This window comes from Alligator sinensis, unplaced genomic scaffold (genome assembly GCF_000455745.1).
Source record: "Alligator sinensis unplaced genomic scaffold, ASM45574v1 scaffold118_1, whole genome shotgun sequence".
NCBI lineage: Eukaryota > Metazoa > Chordata > Crocodylia > Alligatoridae > Alligator > Alligator sinensis.
The window spans coordinates 1,578,971-1,594,226 of record NW_005841850.1 but is presented as its reverse complement, the minus strand read 5'-3'; the positions used below and the strand labels follow the sequence as shown (position 1 = coordinate 1,594,226).

Here is a 15,256-nt window from a genome sequence, read left to right as displayed (position 1 = left end):
ACACAAGCCTCCAGGACAAAGAGACATCTTCTGTTGAGAGTCACCTGCAAGATGTCCCTCCATCTTGGAGGGTTGATCTCCTGCTGGGAGTCCCCCAGGAGATAAAGGATAGGGCATTCGTTCATTCGCGTGACGATGAAACATCGCATCTCATTGATACAGTAGTCCAAGGGTGGGTTTCTAATGTGCGTTTGCCTTCCTGACGTGCCGTAATTCGTGTCGTTACATCGTGGGACGAAACCTCCCGGGATAGATTCGAATGGAGTTGGCGACCCAGCAGGTGTCTCACTTGGGACAAATGCAAACACGACAGGGCCAGGAGCGGGGTGGCTATTGGAGAGGACAGTCCGGTTTTCTGCTCCTCTGTCCTCCGTTGATATGAAACCCGACGCCTTCATGTCCTCTATTTTTTCTCTGTAAGAAAGAGAACACATTTTTGTCTTCCAAGAGAAAAATAGAGGACACGAAAGCGTCCGGTTTCGTATCGATAGAGGACACCCGGACTGTCCTCTATGGTGGCCACCTACCAGGGAGGGTTTAAAATGGGCATTTGCCTTCCTGTCATGCCGTAATTCGTGTCGTTACTCTGAGGGCAGGAAGGCATGGGGCCAGAGGTGCACAGTGGTGTCAGGCGTGTGGTTGGGAGAACAGATGCTTCCCATGAGAAAACTCATGTATCTGCAGCGTGGGGAGACCTCCCCACTGCCTCTTCCCCACCCAGTCGTCAATGGCCAAAATGAGGAGGATGCCAGTCAGTGAGGACTGCTGCCCGGGTGGGATAAACTGGACGAGTGTCCAGGTCAGACCTTGTCTTGAGAAAGGTCCAAGCTCATCTGACTGAAGGGGGAGCAAATCAAAGGCTGGTCCTGCCGACACAGATCCAACAGCTTCCTAAACTATTACTTTCTTCCTTTCAGTTTTCAGCTAAACTCCGGATGTGGGGACCCTTCAGCTTTGCCTCCGCTAAAGGAAAAGGTGTTTCTTTTTTACTAACGTACTGTATTACAACTGCCTTATCTTCAGTATAACTGCACCTTGTATTAGTTTTCACGTGTTAGCTGATACACAATAGAAAAAGACATTTTTTCTTACTGTTCATGTACCCATTAACTGATTATGGGAATTGCATCTCCTTTGGTCAATACCCCATGCTGCACCTGCACATCACCATAGTGTTTGAAAGGTACTCTGCTACCCTTGTTATGGCCTCTGCATCCCATTAAAATTGTGCTAGCAAATGCGTCTCTGACATGTTTCATAGATGTTAAGACCAAAGGGACCATTATGATCATTTAGTTTGGAAACTAAACCTTTTTCCAGCCCCGTGTCTAAGCAGAATACAGGCAAGCAAGTGGTGATGTGCACAGTGGATATTCTCAGATATCCAACCACTCAGTAAACTCAAACTCACAGTAAAGGAGCATGGCTCAAGCTCAATAGCTGTGGTGTTTTCCTGAACTAAATCATGACTCTGACTTAAGGATTTCTGTATTGTAAGGACTATTTCAATGCTACATAGGACAAAAATATTTAGATCTACAAGCGTATTAAGAAATGGGAGTTTCACCTTAGGTCAAGACTTAATTTAGATTGCCCTAGCCAATATAAGATTACAAGCAGGAGCATACTGCTTTTGCTTTTCTATTTTTAAAAGCTCCAGGGAGCTTCCATCTTTCTCTTTGCTTCTGTTATTATTTCTAATCATCTATTATGACAGTATTTGCAGAGCTCTATCACTGTCAGAGCCTTTTATGTTTTCAAATACATGTTGTGAGAGCATGATGCCTTTGTCAGGTTTTTTCTTGATAGTATGTCAGTGGCTACAATTTATCTTATTTTTATTTTATTTGCCTCGGAAGACATTAGTTAGTGTACTTTTGACGTTGTCTTCTAGTTCTCTAAAGATTACAAATTATACTCTACAAAGAAATGAGTTCCCGTTTCAAGAGCAGGGCATGGTAGAAAATGTTCTCAAGGTATCAAGTCAGTCCCAAGGCCGCTGCAACTGTCGGGGCACTTCAGATGCTGCAACAACCCTCCTCCACTCTGCCCTATGTTTGGCTAGCTTTGTGCACTCTGTCAGTTCAAGCCTCCTTTAGTCTTTAATATTGGTTCTCCAGCTTTTCTTGGATCTACCTCCCAAGGTATAAAGCCATATTACTAAGCAGTGATTACTTTGATAGAGATTCTGGTAGAGGCATAATCTGCACGGTATAACCAAAAGGATTTAATCCCTAGGTAGATAGAAACAAGGAACTAATTTGTTGTGTTTTTGTAACTTTATATGACTTTTACTGTTAATACATTTAGTACCCTGATTGTTTGTATTTCATGCAATACAATTCTGTTGAGCTTTTGCCAGGTAAAAATTTAATTTTTGACATAACTCGAACAGATTCAGTTTGTCTTAAATATTGTAGATAATATGTGGTAAGCATCTATATACAAAATTATACAGTTGTTTAGCTAGTTGGCATGATACGTTGTATAATGCTTAGTGTTTTATTGGTAGTCTTTCTGAAGCTCTCAAAATACTTAAACGTTCATTATTTCTCATGAAATCTCGGAGGTAGTGAGGTATCCTGCTCAATACAGATTGGTGTAAGGCAGTTGACTTGCCTAACATCCCACAGTAAAGCAGGCATAAAACCAACAGCATCTGACCATGTGTTCTTTCATCTTGCTGTTAATCCATGCTTGCTAATTAATTAGTGATACCCACAATTTTGACATTTAAGTTTGACATTAATAATTATGAAAGCCTTTCAAAGGCATTGTAACTGTCCTGTACTTGTTTCTCTGAACTGAGAAATATTTAATTTGGGAAACATACTGTGTAATTTTCTTTAATCCCTTAGAAAATTCAAATAGGTAGGAATATGGTTTCTTCTAAGAATTTTATCTGAGTTTCACATTGAGGCTGGCTTTTTTAACCTAGTATTTTAGCCTGCATTATTGTCCTGTCATTATGAATTCAGTTGTTTGAGATTGGTCACTTGGTCTGACTGTCACGTGTTTCCATTCTCCATTTGGTTAGTTTTAATTATAGAAACTGGCTGACCCACTTCATTCGCTGTAACAATTCTACAGTACAGGTTGCTTATTATTATGAATAATCATCTACTTTTCTGGTTGCTAAAAAACCCAACCATTTACTCCTTTAGGCTGCAATATTAATTTACAAGCAGTATAGTCGCTACTCAGTACATTAGTAACCTCTTCTAATAAAACCTATGCATGCACAAGTCACTGAAATCAGAAATCATCTCTTCAGTACTCACTAGCAAGTTTTTCTGTTGTGTAGAAAGGTGTTAATATCCCAGGGGGTTTTCTCTTTGATCTGGTGTTTTAATTTTTGTACTTTTTAGATGTTTCTCTAGCACATGACCGGTATCGTTTTTATAGCCCTAGTTCTCTTTTCTGCAGACATGTAGGCTTAGCCTACACACCATGGAGCTGGTGCCACTATAACTGCAGCAGCATCCTGACAGCAGAGCCCTATGGTGTAAAGTCAGCCTATGCTAGCAGAAGGAGATTTCTGCTCCCAGTGTTATTTGCCAAAAGCCCCCCTCAGATGTCAGAAGCTTTGCCAGAAGCAGGCTTCTTTTGGGGCAAAGCTGCATTCACCCCCTAAGGTTCTGCTGGTCTAGTCGTGTTGGCAGGCTCTTGCAACAGGAAAAACCCTTTTCAGGTGTTTGAACAACTTGCATATGTAAAGTTCATTGACTTTCAGTGTATCTGTAAAGTGAAGCACTTGCAAAAGTATCAGCATATAATAAATAAAACAACAAACACTACCAATTTTAAAAGTATGTTGTAAAGAAGCTAATTTATCTCTCACCATTTTTTCTATTGCCCCCTTAGATGGTTAAAGGTGAAATTTAGGTAAATAAAAATGTGCAAAAATGTATGCTTGTGAATGGAGATTGATCTTTTTTGCACATATGAAAAGATGCTAGTGATCTGTTAGTAGGAAGCTTTGCATATCATAGTGTTTAGTGTAGTAAACAGAGAGTCAAGGAATGTGCGTTTTTGTTTCTGACTGCCTTCCATTTATTTTGTGACCTCAGAAAAGCCAAGTAACCCTTTCTACCTCACGTTATCACTTGGGTAAAACAGATGTAATAACTACCTTGCAGAAAGACTTGGGATGTTTACAAATACTTCATAACTCCCTTCATTCTGGAAATACATTGTGATTACACCTGTTCCAGTCGTTAGAGCATTTGGGGTCAAAAGGACTGCAACCTGTTGAAGTCTCAGATGAAATGTGCTATATAAATCTTAGGTCTTAGGTGAAATGGTGAAACTTAGGCAAGACTTAAACGCTTTCTGTTTTGCAGGAAAAAAAAAATGTTCAAAATTACGGATGAAAGCCTTTACTATTTCAGTGTTACAGCAAGTTTATTCCTTACTTGCAGTTTGTTAAAGGTAAGATACGAGTATTACGTGAATCTATGTAGTTAGCATAAACATACAGACAAAATTACATTTATAGGTAACTGAAGCTTTTAATTAAGATACTAGTGAAAAAAAATAGATTTCTCATGTGGTTTAGGCAATAGTCTCTTATGTCTATGCCTTCCATGGGCGGCTTAGAGAAGATCAAGGATTCAAGCTTTGACATGATTTAGAAATGTGTTCGCACTTTCCAGCAGTTACTTAAAAACTGATATTTTATATAATTAGATGAGCTAGGTGGGAAAAACATAAAACAAAAATAACCCATTACATTGGTTTATGTAGCTCACTTATTTTGAAGTAGGAAGGAAGTGATTTGATATGCCTAACACATGGATCATCTCTGTTTCCTTGATGTGGATATTAAAGGAACTTGAAAACAGTATTTTGGAAACATTGTTGGAGGCTTCCAATTTTAAGCTTTAATGGAAAATAATTAAGCTGTAGAGCAGTAGCCTACTGTGTTGGCTCACCTAAAACTATACAGCTAATTGGGGAGTATTCACACAAGCACTCCTTTTGTCACAAAAGCATTCTTTTGCTTTTTTCTCTTTATGCTGACATTTTTCTTTGATGCTCGCTCCAACTTAGATAAGTACACATAATGTTTTATAGATTTCATCTATATTTATCCTGAAGTTAAGACTTGGAAAAAATGTGGAAGCACACTTTACACATTGCGGTGGCCATGTTTTTAACACAGTGGTTAGTTTGGATCAAGTCAAACTGTCCTACATACAATTACCACTCATAGGTCTCTGTGGAAGTTGAGTTCCCTGCAGGATCAAACCCAATCTTTATTTTGCAGACTAGGAGTGATGTACATGTGATGAAAATAGCCCTCTTTTCTGGTTTAACTGCATCACACTTTACATGTACAGGGTTTTTTTGCAATTTAAATGACCTGTCTGTGATTCAAAATAAACCACATCCCGATGTATTTTAGTTTGCATCGACACAAATTAATGTGATATATCAATGGATCTGTCGTGTACATGGTAATTCACTGAATGACATGTAATGAGTCCCTTTGTCCACCAGATGCTGCTGCAGTTTTTGTGTAGTGATCCCCTTTGTCCACCAGATGTCGTTTCAATTTGCATATAGGAGGGGAGGAGGGCACCTGCAATTTGTAGGTACTTGTGTGTAATGTGTATTTTTGGACACCAGGTGTAGCAGCCTAGCCAGCCCCACATGATTCAATCTCACCTGCATGGACACCCGTGGCACCCTCACTCCCCCCACAATGCCCAGGCCAGGGTGACAACGGGACAGTCACCCTATAATCCATACCTGGTTCTATCCAGGAATGAAGAACCGCTTGGCCGTCTAAAGCGGGTGCCCTGCAGCGCTTTCATTTGCTCTTCAGAGCAAATGGCTCCTGCCTTCTCACAGGATGTCCCAGATCCAAGTAGGCTTGGTCCAAAATGAGAGGCCCCCCACCTCTCACTGACTCTAGCTCTGTTACACCCACCCATAGCCCCAACAGTGCACCTCACTGGTGACCTGCCACCGTGGGTCTGTCCTGGACAGAGATTTACTGGGCTTTTTAGTTTTACAAACCTCTTTACTGGTGCCTCGGTCAACTGCTGTTGATTTGTCAGTGATAACGAGAACAAAGCCAGGGAGCCTGGCTTGATTACCTGCTAATGGCCCACACTGAAAGAAAAGAAAATAGAAGCATTTATTTACATAATTAACCATAACTGATACATTAAGTGTAATTTACATAAATTACCCAACCACCCAGTATTTACAAGGTAATCACAAGCAATATGCTTCAACTTTTAAAACGACAAGCAATAATCAACAACTTTTATTGCAACACCTTTATAACAACAAGCATTAACAATAGAAGTCTGCTAAAAACAAAAGCCCTCAGTTCTATACAATGTGAATTCCTGCTGTTGACGTGAGCTTTTATCATTCTTAGCTGAGGAGTCAGTATCAAAGGAATATTCTCAATTGTGAAATCCATTCTTAACTAACGAAGAAGAAGGGATTATCACACTGAACAGAATTTCTAGCATATTTTAAATAGAACCCCTGTTAAACATTTGATAGTTTGATATATGTATCCTAAGGTTTCATCCAAAATCCAGAAGAAGCACTTACTTTTTTACTCCAAACTATCTTATCTTTTCAGTACAGTTAGAAAATCCCACATACACTTAAAGTGGAATTTGGTTTGTCCATTTAAGTTCCCTGAATACCAAAATTAAGCACACATATGAGAAAAGAATGATTATAAATATATGCAAAACTACTGTGCACTGGTTCTGGAGTATATTGAATGCTCTAGAAGAGGACACTACTGTTGCCTCGGTGACTTTGTTAGGTTTAATCTCTCATATCAACTCTGTGTAATGTGTCTTTGTATAATCTGGTCCTTTGGACATCTTGCATCTTTATGAATATTTTTTTCAAAAGTGCAATTAAAACAGTTAAATACTTTTTCTGTAATTGTGTGTGACATTTCCTGTATGACTATGTAAGAGGCTCAGTTATAACAAAATGGGGAGGAGGTGGGGGGGGAGATTAATGAAGTGGTGCCTTGCTAAACCCAGAATGGAAATTTCTGTATTCATCAAACAGAAGCAGCACAGCTAATACAAACTTCACATATCAACTGTTTTGTGCTTTCAGGGCCACTCAAAAGGCACAGCCAAGGAGGTCAGTTGTTATATGCCTTTCAGGTTTTGGCTTCCCTGTGGAAGGGGATTGAGGAAGTTGGAAAGAGACTTGCTCTATAGCTCCTCTGCTGAGATGACCAGTTTAGTTCACATAGGCCACCTATCAAACATTAAAGAATAAATAACCTCTCTCTATGCCTGAAAGCTTGGCAAAGAACAATTTTTCAAACTATTTCAGTTGGTCTAATAAAAGATATCAGATCTACCCAAAGAACCTTGTCTGCCTATGTCCTTAGACCAACACAGCTACAATCAACAACCTTAAATAACTTTTGGGCACTATCAACCTGGCTTGGTTTAACACTGGCACTTCCTATCTTCTTTGGGTAAATCTGATATATTTTATTAAACCAACTCAAATAGTTGGAAAATTCTTCTTTGCAAACTTTCAGGTATAAATACCCTTCATCAGGCTGAAGAAGCATCTGCAGGTAGCGTATGCTCTTCCTGGGTGGAATGAATAGTAAAGAGGCCAGAGGCTGGCATGCAAGGGCTTCTTTACTATTTGAGTTGGTCTAATAAAAGATATCAGATTTACCCAAAGAACCTTGTCTGCCTGTGTCCTTAGACCAAGACAGCTACAACCTATACCCCTGTAATTGCTAATTAGCTACCTTGAACACCAGTTATCTACAGGCAAAAAGCTCCATCTCCCATTACTAAACCCTTGAGATAGCCAGTCCCTCATTATTTTTAAATTAGTAACAACACAAACTCAGAATGTTTATGCCTTCTCTCTGTGTTACTAGAGATGCAATCATTTGATTTAGAATTTAATGTATTACATGTGTCTTAAATTACAATCTGAACTATTCCAAAAATATTTAAACAAAAAAAAACAAAACAAAACAGAAGGCTGAGTTTATCTGCTAAAGCTGGTTATTCCTTGAACTGGTACTACATGAAAGCATTCAAACCTTGGTAACCACAGCCACAGTGACTCCTTTGTTTCCATCACAAAAATCACAGTAAGGCACAAAAATTAATTATATTAGTTAAATATCTGAGGCTACATTTCTGCTAGAAATTTTGACAAGTAAATTTCCGCTGGCAAGTATCTGCTGACACTGCAGTCAATGTCTTCACATTTGGTTTGGTGCCTTAGTTTGTGTAATACATCTTCATAATGAAACTGTTTCAACAAGAGGTATATTGGCATTACGAAGAGGCATTTAGTTTCCCCTTGTTCCCCTGTCCACTGTTTTTTGGGACATATTGTCAGTGCATTGTGAGAGCGCAGCGGTCTTAAAAGGGAATTAAGGGAACTTGAGAGATTTAGGCTCTATTCCACCCCATCATTTTTTTTACATAATTTATTTGTGTAATTCTTTAATTTCGCTCTATTCTGTCCCTTTATTGGATCTGCCTCACACTTCTAGTCTCAGTCTTTCTTGCTGTGAGCAACACGAATGCTGAACAGATTAGCAGAGTTCTCGTGTTTGTTTTAGGAAAGGGCAACTGATCCTACTGCATTGGTGGAATTGCAACAGTTTTTACAGTACACTAGTACAGAGACACCAAGATATCAGCTGATTTGACATGGGACATATGGGGAAAGATCATACTCTTGAAGCTTACAATCTTGGATAACGGAGGTGGTTAGTCATGTTAGTCTTAAATCAAACAGAAGGTAGGGCACAGGGTGGCACATTAGAGACTAACTGGTTTCAGAAGGCATGAGTTTTCATAGCCAACCATCTGCTTCATCAGATGCTAGGAATGGACTGCAGTTACCTATGAAAGCTCATGCTTCTCTGAACCAGTTAGTCTTTAATGTGCCATCCTGTTCTGCCTTCTGCCAATCCTGGATTACTATCAGACAGTAGTTGGTGTTTTGAAAACAGTGGGGTTGGCCAGCATTGAGTTGTGTCAAGCCAGTATGCATGTCATGCTACAAAGGACTGTGACAGCGGGCAATGTGGAAATAAGTGGATTCATCTGAATGGGCTTCGTAACTGTGGTAAGGTGATGAATGGGCACATATCGCAATTCTGGCCCTCTCGCTACCCAGAAAGGGGTACTTTTCCATGGTTATGTTTTGATAGATTACAGGAGACATCTTCCTTACATTTATATTAAGTGGTTAGAGAAGGCACGTAATACCTCTTTAGGAATACAGGACAACTTTTCAAGTTGCCACCAATGACATTTTTCCCATATTGGCTTATTAACGTTGGCGGGGTTGCAGTGCCAACTGCAGTTCTCTGGGATTCAGCCTAACCTTTGTTTTGCTGACTCAGGAAGCCAGAGAGCAAACATGTTGATAACAATAAAGAAAGATTTAACTGTTGCCTGACAGTTCAATGTGGACTGTACATTTGTCAGGTGAAAGGGATTGTGAAGATGTTGTTTGCTTTAGGTATGATTTCACTGAGACAAATATTCTTTGTGTTGTTGCTGCACACTGTGTTTCACAGGGTATTTACAAGGCCATGGGGAAATGTGGAATGTCTGCTGATTTTGTGTAGTTACCATAACCTTTTGCGGTATTTTGCAGCTGAGGCAGGTTTTAAGAACACATTTTGACATTGTATGCTCTTAAAGCCAGAAAAGGCATATTGCCTTTTTATTTTGTGTTACTTTAGGAATAGAGTATATGTTTTTAATGTTTCTGAATGGGAGAAGGTATTGTTGATTGGGAGGTTACATTTCTGTACTGTAAGGCAAAGAAAGCAAAAATGTTTTTCACAAAATAAAACTTTATTGTGCAGTAATAAATGAAACACGTTGTTAAAATGAAAGTGCCAGGTGCTGCATGCTGTGGCTTGCATCGCAGGTCAGCATACTGTGAGCCCCTAGCAGTTCTCCTTTATTATTTGTAGCTGTTGATTCAAAGCACTATTGTGATGTGTGATGCAACCTTTGGAGGAAAAGGTATGTGTACTGGCCTTGAAAGAGAGAGTGCAGTGTGATCAGTGTCAAGGTGTAAGCTTTTGGATTTCTTGCTCCATAACATTTTGGAGTATGTGAATTTGGTATCTGAGAAAACGCATGACATTTTGGTGCACTTCAGTCCTGCTTTTCCCTTTGTGATGAAAACATCTGCTTTCCCCCAGCATGGGCTCCTCACTTGGAACTCCTCAGCATTTTGGGGAATGTGTTCCAGCCTGCTTCTTTTCCCTCCTTATCCTGTTCAGTCTTTCTGCACCTGTGGAAGAGGTAGCCCTTGAAGATACCCCATCCCAGGTCACTGATAGTGATAACAAACAACTGGTCAATGTTACATTTCAAGGATTAGCAGACATCAAAGGATGATTTTAAGGAGTTCTGACACTTGCTGTATCTTTTGATGTCTGTTAACCCTTAGATTTAACCTGCTCCAATAATGGGTTAAAACCACAATCATCCTATGTTGGGAGTTTAAGATACTGGCTAATATTCTAAAAATATACATTTTCCCTACCGAAGACAAGGCTATTCTTATTTCAGTTTGTGATTGGCTTATTATAGGAGTGTCAAAGATATGGCCTATGGGCTGGATTTGGCCTGTGGAGCCCCATTATCTGGCCCCAGTGCTGCCCCTGGGTCTGAGTTGACTCATGTGACATGTGTGGGACCAGCCCTGCACACAGGGCCTTGGATGCATGCATACCTCACAGTGCCCACTCCAGAATCCTCACTACACATGGTGCCCACCTCAACTGGTCTGGGACTGGTGCCCTTTCTGGGATCTGCATGGCATGCATCACCCTCTGCCTTCCCCCTCCTAATGTTAGTCTGGGATGCATTCTGCATGTGCCGTAGTCCAAGATGAACAGCTTGGGTGCCCTGTGTAGCGCCAGATCACAGACTAGTTAGAGCAGGACACTGTGTGTAGCACAGGTCCCAGACCAGCTAGGGCAAGTGCAATACAGATCCCAAGCATGTGCTGCAGACAGTGGATCCAGCATGGGGGGTTTGGGGGCGTGGTGGCGCCTAATGTGAATTGTGGGGGCTACGCAATAAGGCTTCATCCAACTAACATCTCTGTCAGGACTCTTTTCTCTCTTTATAGCCCCACACCCTTTGTATACTGGCTTATTATGTCTTTGGTAGTTTCCTGTTTCTGGCCGAGTTGGACAGAGCTTTGTAGATCTCTAGAGTAAATGCAAGAGTAAACTGACAAGTAAGGATGTTCTTTAGTTTGCTGCATAATCTTCAACAGTTCCACACCCATATATTTTTAAGTATTTGTTCTAGCTGTGTCCAGTTACACAACAAAACCACACCCACTCTAATTTGGTTAAATACTAGTTTCTATGGTGCAATGCCCTGATTGTAAGCTAATAGCAATGGCAGAGAGCATTTGAGCTGCATGTAACTTCCTTCTGAATTGTCAGACATTGCATTCCATTGGAAGCACAAAATGACATTGATATCAAAAAGGAGGGAGAAAAAGAAGCATCTTGGAATTCATCAATCACCTTTTCATCCTCAGCAATCAGGGCTCACGGTAGAGGTGATATCTTTTATTAGACCAACAGGTTTTTGCAAAAAAAGTTCTTTAATTGCAAGCTTTTGGGCTTTTCATCCTCAGGGAATTGTTTTACCCTTTGACTTTTCCCTATTTCTGTTATCACAAGTATAAAAGTATATATAAAGCACACCAGTGGTGGGCTCTGTTTGTGCCTTTGCCCATGACTTGCTCCCTTTCTGTTAAACATTTTAGAAAGCACCATCTCTACTTAATAATCATTTTTACTTAATAACATCCTCTGTTCCTACTCCACATATGAAACTGCAGTATTTCATTACTGATTTTTCACAGGTGTTTTGAGACTTTAATTGTTCCTCTGGTGAAACAGACCTTGATGGTATTATTAGCCTGTCAGTTTGTTGTCACTCACTCCAAGTCAGGAGTACTGTTTTCTGGCTGCACCCTGATAATAAGATCTATTTCCCCACCACAGTGTCAGTAGTGATGGACTTAGTTATCCTCATAAAGGAATATCAACTTTGCAATTGTTTGGTTGCATTTATCTGTTAACCAAAAAAAAAAAAAAAGGAAATAGGGATGTATTGTGTTTTCCAGATAGTAGAAAATTTTTCCAGGTTAGTCTTTGCCTGCCTTGTTTTGTTTTGAATATGATATTAATTTTAAGCAATTCTATACGAGGTGGTCATGAAGACGTATTCTCTGCAAGTTAAAGCGGAAGGACTTCTGGGTGCTGTCTTGGACCGATCACACTAACATGTGATCTTTTGTACATAAATATAATGGCTCATTGTCTATATACCCAGCTGGAAAATACAGAGAAAATTCATCTAACCAATTCTGTGTAGATTACTTTGTTAACATTTTGTAATGTGTTTTGAGATGCTCAGATTCTATAGAAGTTTCAAATATTATTGACACGTTGCCTATCTTCATAGCAAGCGGCTTTCATCCTATTAAAGAATTAAAAACAAAAATTACGAACTACGTACACTGCATCTGCCAAGGAATTAGTCATCTCCATTTTACTGATATCGGAAATATTACTTGCAGGCAAGCTCTTTTAATTCAACAATATTGATAGCATGCCTGGCACTTCAAGGTGTTACAGGACTACAAAGTGATAGCAAGGTATAAATATATAAGTATCTAGCACAGTTGAAGAACTCTTTCCAGCAGGGAACATATCTTATTCTGTATTTTATAACCATTGGTGTAAACCCTGCTCCAACAGCTCTAGCAATCCTTGGGAACCTACAGTGCAAAGGCCCTTGAATTAATTCTTGATGTGAAAAGGGGTATTAGTCAGGCTTCAAATGCGAGGAAAGGTAAAGGCATCAGAGATTGAAGGGGGAGGTGTTTAGGATGCATATAGGAAAGGGTAAATGATGGGTCACTCACATAAAAGTGGTGGTTAGAATTCTATTTGAATAATGTTGCTTCCCATCTGAAAAGGACATAAACAGTTGTGGCACTAAAGCAGTTGTGGCAAAATAATATTTTAATCTTCTAGATTTACAGAAAGGACCTTGCAAAGTCATCGACTCCCTTCTCCTATTCCAAGGCAGGATCAAATATATGAATGCCATTCTTGACAGATATTAGTCTAGCCTCGTCTTTAAAACCTTCATTGAGGAAATTTTCACAAATGCCCTTGGCAATTTATTTCAGTGCTTGTCTTTGTTTATGGTTAGAAAGATTTTCCTGTTGAAATTTTAGCCCATTACCTTGTGGGTATAGAGAATAGTTTATAACCTTCCTTTTTACAGGACCTTTTATATATTTGAAAATTGCTGTTACATCTCTCCTAAGTCTTTAAACTAAAGAAACCCAAATTTTTGGATCCCAGTTTCTGTTTTTCCCCCCTAGGTCTGAGGATTTTTCTCTCTCCTCTCCAATCGGTCCATGTTTTTTTTTAAGTATGGTGCCCGTATCAAGACTCAATACTCCAGCTGACTCTTACCAGTGTTGAATAAAGTGAAAAGACACACGTGGTGCGTCTACACATTCATTAATGCACCATAATTATGGCATGTTAAGTTTAGTACCTGTAATTACAGGTACTACCTTAATGCCTGTAATCAGCGCCACTGCGTATTAGCTGTGGCGCACACTTTTTTTGGTGATGCTAATGTGCAGTAGACTAATTCTACTGTGCATTCGGACAGATTTTGCCTGCCACACTAATGTGTAGTAGAATTAGTCTGCTGCGCTCGAAGCTCTTACTTCAGCTTGAACAACCCGATACACTGTGCTTTCCCTCCCAGCAATATAAGATGCAGTAGCTGACTCAGTTTGTGATTCACACTATCATTCTTCTGCTGCTTAGTCAGTCCTTCCCTTTTCTGTATTTGTCCAGTGGATCATTCTACCGAAGCCTAATACTTTGCACTTATCCTTAGTGCATTTCACCCTCTTCATTTAAAATAATTTCTCCAACTTGTCAGAATCACTTTGTAATCTAACCCTGTTCTGTACAGTGCTTGCTGCTCCTCCCTGCTTTGTGTCATCTGCAGATGTAACAAGTATGCTCCAAACCCCACTCATGCATGTCATTAATGAAAAGATTGAGGCGTGCAGGTCCCCAGACAAACACTCCAAGACCTCTCCCAAGCCATCCTTCCAGCAAACCATTTACAATTCTTACATCCTCTATGTGGTTTGCAAATTAGTGCATCCCTCCCCCTTATACCAGTTTCTCTGGTCTAGACCAGGGTTTCTCAGCCTGTGGGTCGCAACCCAAAAGTGGCTCAACAAGAATATATGAAAGGGTGGAGAACAAACTTGAAAAAGGGATTCTCCTGTAAAAGAGAAAAACATGGGAAACTTGGCTTGTCCCTTGCAGGCTGGTAGACTTGCAGCTTGCAAAGGGCTGCTTGGGGGGCCCCACATCCCACTCACCCACCCCCTGCCCCAGTACACTGGGGGCAGAGGGTTGGGACTGAGGGGCACTGGGTCGGACCTGGCCATTGATGTTTTCAAATGGGTCTTGGTACAAACAAGGTTGAGAACCACTGTTCCAGACCAGTGTTTTTCAACCCGTGGGTTGTGACTCCAAAGTGGGTCACAAGCTTGAACGCTGTGTGCCTCCAGAGGCTGGGGGGGGGCATGGCAAGCTCGGGGTGGTGGTAGCAGTGGTGGCAACGAGTGGGGAGTTCCTGTAGGCGGTAATGTCAACAGCGGGCTGAGTGGGGAGCTCCCGCAGGCAGTAGTAGTGTCAGTGGTGGGCTGAGTGGGGAGCTCTGGCAGGCCATGGCAGTGTCGGTGGTGAGCCGAGTGGGGAGCCCCTGTGGGTGGTGGCAGTGTCGGTGGTGAGCCGAGTGGGGAGCTCCCGCAGGCGGTGGTGTTGGTGGTGGGCCGAGTGGGGAGTTCCGGCAGGCAGTGGTAGTGTCAGTGGTGGGCCGAGTGGGGAGCTCCCGCAGGTGATGGTGTCGGTGGTGGGCCAAGTGGGGAGCTCCTGCAGGTGGTGGCAGTGTCGGGGGTGGCTGAGTGGGGAGCTCTCGCAGGCAGTGGTAGTGTCTGTGGTGGGCTGAGTGGGGAGCTCCGGCAGGTGGTGGTGTTGGTGCTGATCTGAGTGGGGAGCTGCAGCAGGCATTGGTGTCGGCAGTGGGCCGAGTGGGGAGCTCCAGCAGCCGGTGGCAGTGTCGGTGGTGAGCCGAGTGGGGAGCCCCCGCGGGTGGTGGCAGTG

The 15,256-nt window shown here is 41.3% G+C and overlaps 1 protein-coding gene across 1 annotated transcript in view; it reads left to right on the top strand.

The window, feature by feature from the left end:
• The first annotated feature begins 27 nt into the window (after window positions 1-27).
• Window positions 28-15,256, top strand: part of PPM1D (protein phosphatase, Mg2+/Mn2+ dependent 1D) — a 51,557-nt gene continuing 36,328 nt past the window's right edge. The window contains exons 1-2 of the mRNA XM_025210125.1: window positions 28-172; window positions 918-975. Coding sequence (XP_025065910.1) covers window positions 936-975 — 40 coding nt within the window. The 5' untranslated portion in view covers window positions 28-172; window positions 918-935. The remainder of the gene's footprint in view (window positions 173-917; window positions 976-15,256) is intronic.